The sequence below is a fragment of the Alexandromys fortis genome, unplaced genomic scaffold (assembly GCF_014885135.2).
Source record: "Alexandromys fortis isolate MF-2015 unplaced genomic scaffold, M_Fortis_MF-2015_v1.1 scaffold_222, whole genome shotgun sequence".
Taxonomy (NCBI): domain Eukaryota; kingdom Metazoa; phylum Chordata; class Mammalia; order Rodentia; family Cricetidae; genus Alexandromys; species Alexandromys fortis.
Window position 1 is genome coordinate 1,582,567 of NW_026068108.1, and position 15,501 is coordinate 1,598,067.

A 15,501-nucleotide genomic window follows, 5' to 3' on the forward strand; every position below is an offset into this window, starting at 1 on the left:
ATACATACACACACACCTCAATGACGTTGGAGACAAGGTATGGCAAGGTTTTGTTCACTTTGATTTTCTCACTGTTCTCTTTGATTTTATCTTTCATGGCTTGGAGTTCATGGGTGACTCGCAACACTTCACTCTTCATGATCTGGTAAGAAAAAAATAAACGTTCAACCCTGATTCAGTTTGTTGACATCAGACTGGGAGACCCATCCAATGAGACCCAGCCTGTCTGTGTCCAAATTGCAGAAGTCAAGACAAGATGCCAGTATGAAAACTTCCTGGTGAAGTAGCTGTGGGATAAAGGGAGAGTGGTGGTGGTGAGATGGAGACTTATTAAAAAGTTTGGTGCCGGGCAGTGGTGGCCCAAGACTTTAATCCCAGTACTCGGGAAGCAGAGGCACCTGGATCTCTACGAGTTCAAGGCCAGCCAGGGCAGATTCCAAAGGTACAGAGAAACCCTGTCTCAATTAATATATATATATATATATATATATATTGGTGCTTTAAGACAGTCTCGTGTAGTCCAGGCTGACCTGTTTGTCCCTTCTCCTCTTTTAAGATTTAGTTTTGTTTTCTTTTTTGCTTTCTCTGGTTCCAGGAGATAGGCCCCAAGCCTCCTGCATTATGATTGTAAAAATGAAGACTGGGGTCGGCGGGGCGAGTCTTGTTGGGACTCCACACAAGCACCGGAGTCAGGCGCCCCACCTTGATCTCACTGTCCAACAGCCGTGTACGCTGGATGATCTCCTCTGTGGACATCTTGAGCACCTCCTCCCCAATGCCATCTTGCTGTTTAAAGAAAGGAAGAAATACTTATTTACTCTCACTAAGAGCTGCCGTCCCACGTCCCCACACTCCCGCACAGCAGGATAAAGTCGGGTCGTCTGTCCACGTCCCAAGCTCGGTGCCCAGTCCGAAGCGGACCTGGGACTCCCAGCCACCTGCTTCCAGCCCTTCAAGAATGTCTCGCACTCCGGCCCAAGCTCCGGGACGCCCCTCCGTCTCCCGGCACTCACCTCCGCTTCATCCCACACGGTCGCCATCTTCTCCTGCCGAGTCACTGGACTCTCGGGCGTCGGCAGCAGATTCATTTCCTGCATGAAGAGGCCGAAACTGGGAGTGCGCCCGAGCCCCTGCGGGAGCCCAGCGCAGCCTTTCTCAATGCCCTCTCTCCACCAGTGGCGAACTTCACCCGCGATCCCAGACTCGAAAGAATTAGCTGCGTCTCCAGTGCCGAGCGAATCTGCCGCTCGGACTCCACGAACCAAACCCAGCACAAAGCCCGCCCCGTGGCTCGCCGGTTGCTCCGGTTTGTGCCGGAGCAATAGATGGGCTGCTATTGGCCGGGGCACGTGGCAGGGCGGGGCCTGACACACAACCGGAAGAGGCGGGAGTCGCAGAGTCTTTCGGGAAATGCAGTTTTAACCCGGCGGGTAACCAAAAAGGCAATTGCGGAGGCACAAGTTCAAAGTCAGAGTCCGGGTAAACTTGAAATTGAAAGATTTGTAAATCGCCGGGCGTAGAATAGTTTATCTTTAGTCCCAGAACTCGAGAGGCAGAGGCAGGAGGATCTCCAGAGCGAGTTCCAGAACAGCCAGTATGGCACTGGCTCCCCAACCATAAAGGACACAATCCAGCCCTGTGCTAACCTTGCCTTTTAGCTTCTGTAGTTCTGCTTCTGGCTCACTGTTCTTGTTTACTAAAGTGTGTCAGCCCAGGACATGTTTTTTTTTTTTTTTTTTTTTTTTTTTTTTTTTTTTTTTTTTTTTTTTTTGTTCTTTCTGTTTTTTTTTTTTTTTTTTTTTTTTTTTTTTTTTTTTTTTTTTTTTTTTTTTTGCTTAAAAGCTCACCCTGGCTGGGCGGTGGTGGCGCCCTAAATCCCAGCACTTGGGAGGCAGAGGCAGGCGTATCTCTGTAGGTTCGAGACCAGCCTGGTCTACAAGAGCTAGTTCCCCGGACAGGCTCCAAAACCACAGAGAAACCCTGTCTCGAAAATCAAAAAAAAAAAGCTCACCCTGGGAAAGGCTTAGGGCTGCCATAGGATCCCTAACACCCAGTGTAGTCATTGACTGGCTAATAAAAACTTTCTGTTGACTTAAGTCCAAGCAGTCTTCTCGAGTGAATGCCCACAACAATTGCTCCTGCTAACATCAATGCAGCTCCACCAAACTGGCCATATAGGAGGAACTCGCGTGATAATGCCTATGCGGTTAAAAACAGGACTCAGGTCCGCAGCATTTGTTTTCTGTATTCATTATGACCTTGGTGAGCAGAGCAGGTCTCCTCTGAAGATTTATTTATTTTATGAGTGTTTTGCCTACATGTGTGTCTGTGCACCACTTGAATCCAGTGCCCAAGAAGGCCAGAAGAGGGCATCAGATCCCCCTGGAACTGCAATCACAAAGGGTGAGCGCACTCATGTGGGCGCTGGAAACCAAACCCAGATTCTCAGCAAAAGCAGCAAGTCTTAATTGCGAGTCATATCTCCAGTCTCTCTTGAACAGCATAAGACTAATTGTGCTTGTGTCTGTTACTCAAGAAAACCTCTCTCACTAGTTTGAGATGAATGCTAGCCCCTTGTATTATCTTCATGGAAGCCACATAGCTTGTAATAAAAGTCAAGCCATCATATCTTCTCTAAATTTGGGGGATGCTTGTGTAGTGGTCACCGTGGGATACAGCTGAAAGCAGACCTTATTTAGATAACAGCATTTGTGGTTTTCCTCTCAGACAGACATAGCATCTCTCAGCAGTGTGTTATTCTGTCCTCTCAAATATGCTACCTTGTGGACAGATTATTGCCAATTTTAGATAAGCACACAGAAGCTCAGAGGGTTGGATGATGCACCCAGGATCATTCAGAGAATCATTGCCATATGGGCCTACTGATCTCAAATATCTACTTCCAGCCAAGATTGGCAGCGTGCCCAGAGGTTGAGGCCAGCCTGCGAATTATAGCAAAAGTTGGTCTTAAATGAGAGAGGAGAAAAATGGGTAGGTGGTGGGCTTGGGAGACAGCTTAGTGGGTAAAGTGAATACTCTGCCAGCGTGAGGACTTGAGTTTGGGTCCTCAGTGTCCATGTGAATAGCTGTCAAAGCCTGTGCCTAGAACCAGGAAGGGACAGCCAATCTGTGGCAGGTTATTTGATCACACTGTGAACCCCAAGATTGTATTATTTACTGGGGAAAAAAAACCTGTTTCTAGTTGTGGAGTGCCTGAGCCCTAGCACACACCTTTAATCCAAGAGCTTTATGATTGAATATTGTAAACAGGATTAAACAAAGTTAACCATAGATCAAGAGGTGGAGTAATCAACCAGTAGATAGGAAAATAAAATCCACAGAGAGTAGTCAGGACAGAGAGACACACAGGATGGGAGGGACCTTTAGTTTAGGAAGCTTTGTTTGAGATGGGTGTAGGAGAAAACTGTTTGGGGGATGACAGCAGAGAGGAAGGTCAGCCAGGGCTTTCTCTGCCTCCCTGATATAGCAGGTTTTTATCTCATCATCTGGCTTCCGACTTAATATTGGTAAAATTGAATGATTGAGAGTTAGAAAACAAAACAAACAAACAAACAAACAAAACACCAGCCTAGCCTTAAAAACCCTCTAGGATCAGTGATTCTGTCACAAACAGGGAGGGGAGGCAGGGAGCAGGAAGATACCCTATTACATCTCTAGCTTCAACACAAACACACGCATGTGAATGTACACACACATATAATACACAGAGACACAACACACACACACACACACACACACACAGAGTACAGGACAGGAGGAGAGATGTAGACTGGATTTCTCATTATAAAGGATACCAGGACTGATCAGTTCTCTTGAGAGCAAAGGAATAGTGATGCCTTGGAGGAGATGGGAAAGAAAGATCATTTAAGAAGGCTGTGGTGGGCTGGAGAGATGGCTCAGCAGTTAAGAGCATTGCCTGCTCTTCCAAAGGTCCTTAGTTCAATTCCCGGCAACCACATGGTGGCTCACAACCATCTGCAATGTCTGGTGCCCTCTTCTGGCTTGCAGGCATACAGACAGACAGAATATTGTATATATAATAAATAAATATTTTAAAAAAAGAAGGCTGTGGTGCTAAGGGAAATTAGGACTTATCAGCAGGCTGCCCCAGCAGGACAGAGATTGCAAGCATAGCCTCAGGTCCATCTAACCCTGGTTCTGGAGTCAACACATTAGTGCATCAGGAATAATCGTTCTACTCTAACCTTGGACTCCTGTGGAAGGGAGTGGGAATGGAGACGATGGCCAAGTGTGCTTTGGCAGCTCTGGTCCCCTCATGCTGATCACACAGAACTGTGTGCTGTGGGAGCTCCTTTGGCCAATAGCCTTTAAGAGACTTGGGCGTGGTCTCTTATACTATAAACGCAGCTGTAAAGCATGCATTAGCTCTCTTGCTTCAGGGTACTAGATTTGATTCCTGTTCCCTGAGCAGAGGACTGTGATCAAGGACAGTGATCTGTGAGCCTCTCCTAAATAAACAACCCCTTACTATATGTAATTCTGAACTAATGTGGGATTATTTTATAACTTCTGTCCTCATCTGGCATCCAACATGGGGCACAGTCCACACTTTTTGGGACTCTCCCGCCCACGGTTCTAGGCGGCCCTCAGCTGCAGCAGGCTGCTGCTGAGTGCTCCCCAGCTCTTGGCCCACCCGCTGCCTCTCCGTGTATTACAGGCCAGCCCCTGCACCACCATCCCTGTGGTGCACACAGTCCACAACTCGTACTGAGGGAAAACATTGACTTTTCTCTTTATCCTGGGCCCCAACTCTCGGAATCATTTGATCACCTTAATAACTGGTCTTGATTTGTTAAACAAAGCATATTTTTCAGTACCCAAGTAAGCATCACTCAGTCATGTGGCTGCAACTGCGACATCTGCTGGCTGATAACAATTATTACACCTACTCCAATTCATTGTAATTGCCTTACAACAGATAAGATCTGAAAAACTACAGAAAATACTGATAACATAACTAAGAGTTCAGTAATTATTTTGCTTATTCTATGGAAGGTATTGTTGAAGGCTTATGCGATTTTCCTTCTACATCCCTTTATTTGAGTCTAGGAATTAGTTTGTTTTCAAAATTATCTCATTAAAATGGTTCAATACCAGGGCCAAGAATGAGGCACTTTCAGAAATAATACAGTCTTTATGGACTAATAATCTTTACTGGAAAAGTTTCATACCTTGGCATCCTCAATGAGGGCATTAGAACAGAACACTAGACAGGAGATTCAGACTTTAAAATAGGCAATAGTAAAAAGATTTGAAAAGATTCAGGAATTTATTGAAATTGATGAGCAGGGACAGAAAGTACAAGGACAGCATTTAGCCTCATCAGTACGTGCCAGACCCCAGGATGACTTACACAGAGTTTTAATGGCCTATCTGGTAATTTCCTCAGAAAGACCATCTGGAACAAAGTACCCTAAGGTAGTCAAAGAATATGCATGGTAACCAATACAGATGAGCTATCTAAAAGAAATAAAAACAAGCAAGAGTTTCTTTTCTTTTTTCTTTTTTTCCCGAGGGTTTCTCTATGTTGCTTTGGAGCCTGTCCTGGAACTAACTCTTGTAAACCAGGCTGGTCTCGAACTCACAGAAATCTGCCTGCCTCTGCCTCCCTGGGATTAAAGTACTGGGATTAAAGGCGTGCACCACCAATGCCCGGCCTAAGCAATAGTTTCTTATAGGCTACTTTCACCTTTTGTCAGGAAAATGGTGAAAACGTGGGCTTCAAATGTAGAACTTTAAGACAATTCTGAGGCCATATCTGAGGCCTCTCAGCAGTAGTGCTCCCCCCTCCCCTGGGAACCAAGGACCTAACAACTATACATGCATGTACTGAAATGGTGGGAACGTTCCATGTCTCTGAGTACATCTGAATGTTCTCCAAATAGAGCTCTGTTCCTGGAATTGGGGCAAGATAACCCTTAGATGCTGACTCAGTTCCTGATGTGTTGACTTAGTCCCTGAAATAGGGTGACAATGACCCACAGATGTTCCTCTTGCCCCGCCTGATCTAGCAACCACTCTCTTGCCGTAGCTCAGACCAATCATTGCCAGTAGCCCTTTGAATAAGACAACCATAATAGTTGAAGAACAACCCCTGAGTTTCCCTCCCTTGTTTCTATGGCTTTTTACTTTAAAAATAGCCTGTACCAGCTATTCGGGGTCTTTTGGCTTCTCGAATGCTGAAAGACCCTGTCGCGACAGAATTAAATCCTCATGCTTTTACATCAACTGAGGTGTGAGAGTGTTTTCTTGGGGTGACTTCTCCTCAGTAATTGGACTCTAGGGTCCAACACAAGCACTAAGGCTACCCCCACACAATTGGCTTCAATTAATCTCAGCAGATCTAGAAGATGGATCTCAGCTGCTTTGGAAATGTTATTTGAGAGAAGAGGCAAAAATTTTAGAACAACAGGGGAAAGCAAAAGGATTTAAGACTTCCCAAGATCAAATTCTTGGTGAGGGCCATTACTCTGATCCTCAGGAACAGGCTCTCTATGATGAACACATCTTGTCCCTATGTAGTACATCAGCTTTAAATGCTTGGGACAGAATTCAGGAACTAAGAAAGAGAGAACCCTTTAGTGACTTCTTACAAAGATTAACTAAGGCTGTACAAGTAGCAGTGACAGATTCTGAAGCTAGACATGTACTTATCGAATCTTTGGCTTTTGAGAATGACAACGTAGAATGTAAGAAGATCCTTGGGCCTTTAAAGGTCAGAACAGCATCCATAGATGAAAGGATCTTACATGCAATGAATGTTAAACATTTGACTATAGTACTGAGGCTTGGGTAGGGGACATGATTTCCAATGGTATGAGGAAAGACCAAAATGCCAAATGTTTTAATTGTGGTAGAACAGGACATCTAAGGATGGACTGTAGACAAGGAATTCCTAGGAATAATGGATCCTCTAGGTATGGCAAGAATAGAAGGACTCAGCTTTCTGGTATATGTAGGAAGTGTGGTAAAGGTTGACATTGAACTAATAAATGTAGGCTGACAAAAGACAGGAAAAGCAACTCGGTACCATTGGGAAAGTCCTTGGGGGCCTCTCACAGGCCCCCATGTCAAACAAGATCCAGTCATTCCCAGTCACTGTGGAGAACATGTCACACCAGAAAAATTAAACAATCCAGTGCCTACTGTAAAAAACCACACTGTTCTGGATAATGGAATAGACATGGGGGATGAATCAAAAACTCCAGTAGGAAATAAGAAACATATTTTGGCAGACTTCTATAAATGATCAAAGACCAAAGCTTTGGTATAATTGACATTGTAATTGAGGGATTACAAGACATAGGTGTGGATATGACTATCATTACTCTAGAATCTTGGCATCTGAATCAGCCTCTTTAAGAGGCAGACATTCAATTTCTAGGAATTGGAACCATATCTCAAGTGAAACAAAGCACAAGGCGGGTTGAATGCATAGGGCTAGAAGGACAGAAAGGAAGGCTTTGGCCATATGTAGCTAATGTTGCAATGAATTTATAGGGTTGTGACCTATTGCAGCAATGGAATACAAGGTTAACATTCTTGCAGTCCCCAAAACTCATGTTTCTGGGAAGGATATTATAAGATATTATAATCAAAGATTACCAGACATTCAGGCTGTGTAAGAATACAAAACAACTAGCAAACATTCAGAGGTACTAACGCCTTGCCTTTAAAATGGTTAACTGAATCGCCAGGCAATGGTGGTGCACACCTTTAATCCCAGCACTTGGGAGGCAGAGGCAGGCGGATCTCTGTGAGTTCGAGGCCAGCCTGGTCTACAAGAGCAAGTTCCAGGACAGGAACCAAAAGCTACAGAGAAAACCTGTCTCGAAAAACCAAGAAAAAAAAAAGTTAACTGAGAAACCCATATAGTTTAACAATGGCCTTGTACAGAAGTACAGAAGAAGTACAGGAGCAACTAGATGATCGCCATATTGAAGAATCAACTAGCCCTTGTAATTCTCCTGTATTTGTTAAAAAAAAAATCTGGAAAATGGAGAATGGTGACAGATCTAAGAGCTGTACACAAGGTAATTCAATCTATGGGCCCTCTACAATCTGGAATTCCTCTGCCTTCTCTATTACTAAAAGAATGGCCTCTTATAGTTATTGATTTAAAAGATTGTGTCTTCACTATACCTTTACAAGAAAAGGACAGAAAAATTTGCTTTCACAGTGCCTACTTATAATAATTCTCAGCCTACTAGGAAATAACAGTGGCCCTTCTTCCCACAGGGAATGCTCAATAGCCCCACCCTGTGCCAATACTTTGTAAATCAGCCATTGGAAATAATATGCAAGCAATTTCCTAAGTCTATAATTTACCATTACATGGATGACATTTTGATATCTGACTCAAATGCAGATACTTTATCTTTTTTTTTTTTTTTGGTTTTNTTTTGGTTTTCGAGACAGGTTTCTCTGTGGCTTTGGAGCCTGTCCTGGAACTAGCTCTTGTAGACCAGGCTGGCCTTGAACTCACAAAGATTCGCCTGCCTCTCGAGTGCTAGGATTAAAGGTGTGCACCACCACCGCCCAGATCTCCTATAGAAATTTTAATACAGAGAGAAGATATGTCTTAGAATGGATCTTTTCACCACATAAACCAAATAAAAAATAAAAACTAATATGGAAAAAGTCTCTTTATTAATTATAAAAGGAAAATCGAGACTTCGTCAACTAGCAGGTATAGACCCAGCAGGGATTATAGTTCCTTTTACTGATGATGAAATTAAAAAAATATGGGAAGACAATGAACCATGGCAAAGAACTTGTGCTAATTTTTTGGGAGAAGTTAATAACAATTATTCCAAAAGTGATAAAACTAACCTTATAAAGAGAATTTCTTGGATTCTTCCCCAAATTGTACATGATGCACCAATAACTGGAGCCTGTACATTTTTTTACTAATGCAAATAAATCAGGAAAGGCAGGTTACAAAATCAGAAGAATTAAGTAAGGTGGAACAAAGCCCTTATAATTCTGTCCAAAAGGCAGAGTTATATGCTATTCTCATGGTACTAAGGGATTTTAAAGAACCTCTCAATACAGTTACTGATTCACAATATGCAGAAAGAGTTATCTTGCATATTTAAAATGCTGAATTTATACCAGATTGTATAGAATTGACTTCATTTTTCATTCAGGTTCAAGATATAATCAGCAATAGGCTTTGTTATATATATAACACATCCATTCCCATATGGGTCTGCCAGGTCCTCTAGCTCAAGGTAATGCAGAAATTGATCAATTATTAATTGGAAGTTGTTGAAATAGGAGCGGTGGCGGGGCTGCGTCCCCAACACCCCGGCCGCTTGGCTAGCTCATGCCCGAAATAACAACACACAAACTGTATTCATTTAAGAACTGCTTGACCCATTTCTATCTAGCCTCTTCTAGGCTAATTCTCACATATTAATTTAGCCCATTTCTAATCATCTGTGTAAGCACCCCAAGGTGTGCTTACCTGGAAGATTCTAGCCTCCGTCCATCATGGTGTCTCTGCTCCAGAGAGCAGAGTTGTCTGGTCTGTCCGGGAGCAGAGCAGAGTCTGACCTCACTTCCTCTTCCTCCTGTTTACTCTTCCCACCTATCTTTTAACCTATCAGGGCCAAGGAGTTCCTTTATTGCTTAACCAATGAAATCAACAGATTGATATATGACACTCCCACATCAGGAAGTGTGCTGAAGGCCTCAGAATTTCATAAGAATCATTATGTCAACAGCAAAGGTTTAAAGAAAGAGTTTTCTATTACATGGCAAAAAGCTAAGGAGATTATAAAGAGATGTCCTACTTGCTCTTTCTATAACCAAACACCACTACCTGCAGGGAGTAATCAAAGGGTACTCAAAGGAATGAAATCTGGCAGATTGATGTGTTCCACTTTACAGAATTTGGAAAATTAAAATATGTACATCATACCATTGCCAATTATTCAAGTTTTCAATGGGCAACTGCCTTGAGCTCAGAAAAAGCCAACTCAGTAATCACACATTTATTAGAAGTTATGGTCATCATGGGCATTCCTGCACAAATAAGACAGACAATGGTCCAGCATATGTGTCTAAGAAAATGAATGGAACTGAATAGAAGACCCAGATATGAATCCACACATCTTCAAACACCCGATCTTTGATAAAGAAGCAAAAAATATCAAATGAAAAAAGAAAGCATATTTAACAAGTGGTGCTGGCATAACTGGATATCAACATGTAGAAGAATGAAAATAGACCCCTATCTATCACTGTGCACAAAATTCAAGTCCAAATGGATCAAAGACCTCAACATAAAGCCAGCCACACTGAACCTTATAGAAGAGAAAGTGGGAAGTACATCTGAATGCATTGGCACAGGGAACCACTTCCTAAATATAACCCCAGCAGCACAGACACTGAGAGAAACAATTAATAAATGGGACCTCCTGAAACTGAAAAGCTTCTGTAAAGCAAAGGACATGGTCAACAAGACAAAACAACAGCCTACAGAATGGGAAAAGATCTTCACTAACCCCACATCAGACAGAGGCCTGATCTCCAAAATATACAAAGAACTCAAGAAATTGAATACCAAAAGATCACATAATCCAATAAAAAAATGAAGTACAGACCTAAACAGAGAACTCTCAACAGAGGAATCTAAAATGGCTGAAAGACACTTAAGGAAATGTTCAACATCCTTAGTCATCAGAGAAATGCAAATCAAAACAACTCTGAGATTCCATCTTACACCTGTAGGAATGGCCAAGATCAAAAACACTGATGACAACTTATGCTGGAGAGGTTGTGGGGAAAAGGGAACACTTCTGCATTGCTGGTGGGAATGCAAGCTGGTACAACCCCTTTGGATGTCAGTGTGGCGATTTCTCAGAAAATTAGGAAACAACCTTCCTCAAGACCCAGTAATACCACTTTTGGGTATATATCCAAAGGATGCTCAATCGTGCCACAAGGACATGTGCTCAACTATGTTCATAGCAGCTTTGTTTGTCATAGCCAGAACCTGGAAACAACCTAAATGCCCCTTGACTGAAGAATGGATAAGGAAAATGTGGTACATTTACACAATGGAGTACTACACAGCAGAAAAAAATTATGACATCTTGAATTTTTCAGGAAAATGGATGGATCTAGAAAACATTTTGAGTGAGGTAACCCAGACACAGAAAGACAATTATCATATGTACTCACTCATAGATGTTTTTTTTTTTTTTGAGACAGGGTTTCTCTGTAGCTTTGGTGCCTGTCCCAGAACTAGCTCTTGTAGACCAGGCTGGCCTCGAACTCACAGAGATTTGCCTGCATTTGCCTCCCGAGTGCTGGGATTAAAGGCATGTGCCACCATCGCCCGGCCTTCATAGGTGGTTTTTAAACATAAAGCAAAGAAAACCAGCCTACAAAACACAATCCCAGAGAACTTCCAAAGAACTTAGACAGCAATGCGAACACCTAGAGAGACTTACATAAATATAATCTACATGGGAAGTAGAAAGTAGAAAAGACAAGATCTCCTGAGTAAATTGGGTGCATGGGGACCTTGGGGGAGGATTGAAGGGGAGAGGGGAGAGGTAGGGAGGGGAGCAGAGAAAAATGTAGAGCTCAATATATATCAATAAAAAATGTATAAATGAAACAGTTTTTTGCTTATTATAATATAAAGCACATTACAGGTATACAAAACAATCCTACAGGTCAGGCAGTTATAGAAAGATCAAATAAAACTATAAAGGATATGTTAACCAAACAGAAAGGGACAGAAAATACCCCCAGAAATAGATTACATAATGCTTTATTAACCTTGAATTTTCTTAATGCTAATGAGAAAGGAAAAATGGCTGCAGAGAGACACTGGATAATAGAAAAACACTTCTGAATTAAATAAGCCTGTATATTTCTTTTTAAATATTTATTTATTTATTATGTATACAATATTTTGTCTGTGTATATGCCTGCACACAGACCTCATTACAGGTGGTTGTGAGCCACCATGTGGTTGCCAGGAATTGAACTCAGGCCCTTTCGAAGAGCAGGCAATGCCCTTAACCACTGAGCCATCTGTCCAGCCCAAGCCTGTATATTTCAAGGATGTGTTGACTTCTCAATGGAAACTGGGAGATGTGCTACACTGGGGAAGGGGTTTCACTCGTGTTTCCACAAGAGAAAAAAACTTATAGATACCATCAAAATTAATGAAGATTCAGATTGAAAAAGAGAAACCTCTTGAGAAAGAGAAATGACAGATCATCCACAGAGGTGATAAGCATACAGGTGGTGAGGAAAAGGGTTGGGGCAGGGTTCTGTTCTTGTCTTTGCAGGAAAATACTCATCTTCAAAGAGTGGAGAGACCTTGAACATCTAGATGCCTAATGAAGAAAATACAGCTATCCAGAAAGGATCACCAAGCAAAGAGAAATCTGAATTATGATGCAGCATGATAAAATTTGATTATCTGGACACATATACATCTCTACTTAAAAATAAGAGCTGGCTTTGCAGTTGGACAATAGCTATCCTTCTCTAAATCCAAGCATGCTGTTAAAAGAAAAATTCAGAATTTCTGTCTCATGTCAGGAGCCATGGGGTATGGGACAGAAAAAAAAGATAGATTTTAAGAAAATATTTGACTTTTCTCCATGTCTATTTTGTCTATATCATATCTTTCATTGAATATATGTCTACAAAAAATGTTTAAGTTTTTCAACAATGCACAGTAGATTTACCTGCAGTAATCTTTGAAGCTTCCAGGAAGAAGATGGGGCCCCACAACAAGACTCCATCTGTTTGATATGATGTCATGATGCTGTTAGTACCACTATGAGACCAGTTTTTGGGTACCAGCTGCAGAAATGGTACACCTTCTTACAACAGTCTGACCAGAACGCTAAAATAAGAATTAAAAACAAAAAACAAACAAAACAAAACAAAAAACTCTATCAACTACTCGGAGTCCATTTGCAATTATTCAAAACAGCAATCTTGAAACTTAACCATTATTTTACTTTTACAGAAGTCTGTAGAAAGAACATCATCCCCATGACAGCTGGAAGCAATTCTAGAAGACGATGTCCCCTCTCCCAACACAGTTTGTCCTCAGGGTTAGGGGCACCATTTCAGTGTTGATTATTACTCATATAGGGTTGGGGGTTGGGATGGAAATTATGTAGGCCCAGAGATCAAAAAAAAAAAAAGAGGGANATATAGGGTTGGGGGTTGGGATGGAAATTATGTAGGCCCAGAGATCAAAAAAAAAAAAAAGAGGGAAAATTGAATGGGATAATAGGTAGATTAGTGTGAACTTACTTACAGTAATAAAAATAGTGAGTAATAAGAGTAAATACTTATGAGCTCTTATTTATGGACAATTTACATTGGTATAGATTTTTGTATATTGATAAGTTCAAATTATATTTGTTATATTGAATATGCTCCTATTTCTGTTTACAATATTTGTACACCTATGCAAAGTTATTTTGTCAGAGTGTATGCATGCATGTTTCTACCTCTGTTTAAGACATTTTGTATATTGATATAATTTTATGATATATTTATCATATTGCATTATATATTTCTGCCTTTGATTAACACATTTATATATTGTTTACATTATGAGATCATTGTCCTCCTTTACTGCACAGTTGTTTAAAGATTATTTAATATTCTGATATTAAGTCTTATCTTTAAATTATATATGTATTAAGTATTATAGGTCAATACTCATTCATGTTTGTTATACTTTTAGTCGGACTAGTTAGGTTCTTTTTTTTTTTTTTTTTTTTTTTGAGTTTTCAAGACAGGGTTTCTCCATAGCTTTTGATTCCTGTCCTGGAACTAGCTCTTGTAGACCAGGCTGGCCTCGAACTCACAGAGATCCACCTGCCTCTGCCTCCCAAGTGCTGGGATTAAAGGCGTGCGCCACCACCGCCCGGCCACTAATTAGGTTCTTTAAATACATAGAGATTGTATTCTGCATAGATAGGTAACCTTCAACTATTTCAAGGACCTGTAGACCATGGCATTTAAATAACTTAGGATTCTGTTGACATGAGACACGATTGCTCCTGGCAGCACTGATCTATTCCCCAGAGATTGTTGAACACTAAAGACACTCCACTTGGAGTTTTTTTTCTTCTTGGCACAACTGGCCTTTGGACAAGGAACTGCCCATGCCTCGACCACTGACAATGTGCACAATGTCCAGACTGGACAAGCAGGATACAAGAAAAAAGACTGCCAAGCCTTGCCAAGACAGGATAAGACGATTCTGAAAATTTTCCTGCATGTGAAAATGGTCTGTCAGTTACTCTAGGCCTTAGCCAAAGTTGGTTGTTTCAACATTGCAAATGAGACTTTGGGTGATTGCTCATGTAGCCAGTTGTCTCTTATCTACTGCACATTTTGGAAGCTGCTTGATTGTGCTTCCTGCCTACTCAAGTAATATTATCTCCCTTCTCAGGCCTTCAATAGGATTAAAGATTAGATAGTTGTAGTTACCATCCTCTTATGATCTAGCCAAACCATTTTCAATATAAGACTTAGACTCCTTATAATAGAATATTTATTAAAACACTAGAATATGTTTCTTGTTTAATATTGTTTATGATGGTTGCAATTCTAACTTTATACTTTTTTTGATTTTTTTAGATTTATTTATTTATTATTTATACAACATTCTGCCTCCATGTGTACCTGCACACCAGAGGAGGGTGCCAGATCTCATTACAGATGGTTGTGAGCCACCATGCGGTTGCTGGGAATTGAACTCAGGACCTCTGGACTAGCAGCCAGTGCTCTTAACCTCTGAGCCATCTCATTTTTTGGTTTTTCAAGACAGGGTTTCTCTGTAGCTTTGGAACCTATCCTGGAACTAGCTCTTGTAGACCAGGCTGGTCTCAAACTCACAAAGATCTGCCTTCCTCTGCCTCTCGAGTGCTGAGATTAAAGGTGTGTGCCACCACTACCCAGCCTAACTTTATTCTTGATATCTGCTCCCAGTGTGCATAGTTTTGTATTGAGTTTGGAACTGTCTTATTTAAACAAAAGGGGGAGGCGCTGTGGGAGCTCCTTCAGCCAATAGCTCACTTGGGCATGGTCTCTTATACTAGAAATCAGCTGTAAAGCATGGGCTCACTCTCTTGCTTCCGATTCTCACTTCTGGCTGTGAGATTTGGTTCCTATTCCCCATTTGTGCAGAGAACTGTGATTGAAGACAATGATCTGTGAGTCTCCCCTAAATAAATAACCCTTTTTTTATATGTAATTCTAAACCAGTGTGAAATTATTTTATAACTTCCATCGTCGGCTGTGGTGAAGATAAAGTAGGTTGGTGGGTGTGGTTGGTCTCTGAGAACAGTAAGAAAGTGGACTAGGTGAGATCCACCCCTTCTTTTCTCTGTTTTGTGTGATAATTTGAATGTAGTTGGCCACCAATCTTGTAGGGAGTGACACAATTTTACAAGTGTG

The 15,501-nt window shown here is 41.5% G+C and overlaps 1 protein-coding gene across 1 annotated transcript in view; it reads right to left on the bottom strand.

Moving 5' to 3' along the window:
• Psmc3 (proteasome 26S subunit, ATPase 3) overlaps window positions 1-1,310 on the bottom strand; it is a 5,760-nt gene extending 4,450 nt beyond the window's left edge. The window contains exons 1-3 of the mRNA XM_050124273.1: window positions 1,014-1,310; window positions 703-786; window positions 17-142 (exon numbers count right to left, since the gene is read on the bottom strand). Of these exons, the coding sequence (XP_049980230.1) occupies window positions 17-142; window positions 703-786; window positions 1,014-1,097 (294 nt within the window). The 5' untranslated portion in view covers window positions 1,098-1,310. The remainder of the gene's footprint in view (window positions 1-16; window positions 143-702; window positions 787-1,013) is intronic.
• Between the last annotated feature and the right edge of the window lie 14,191 nt (window positions 1,311-15,501).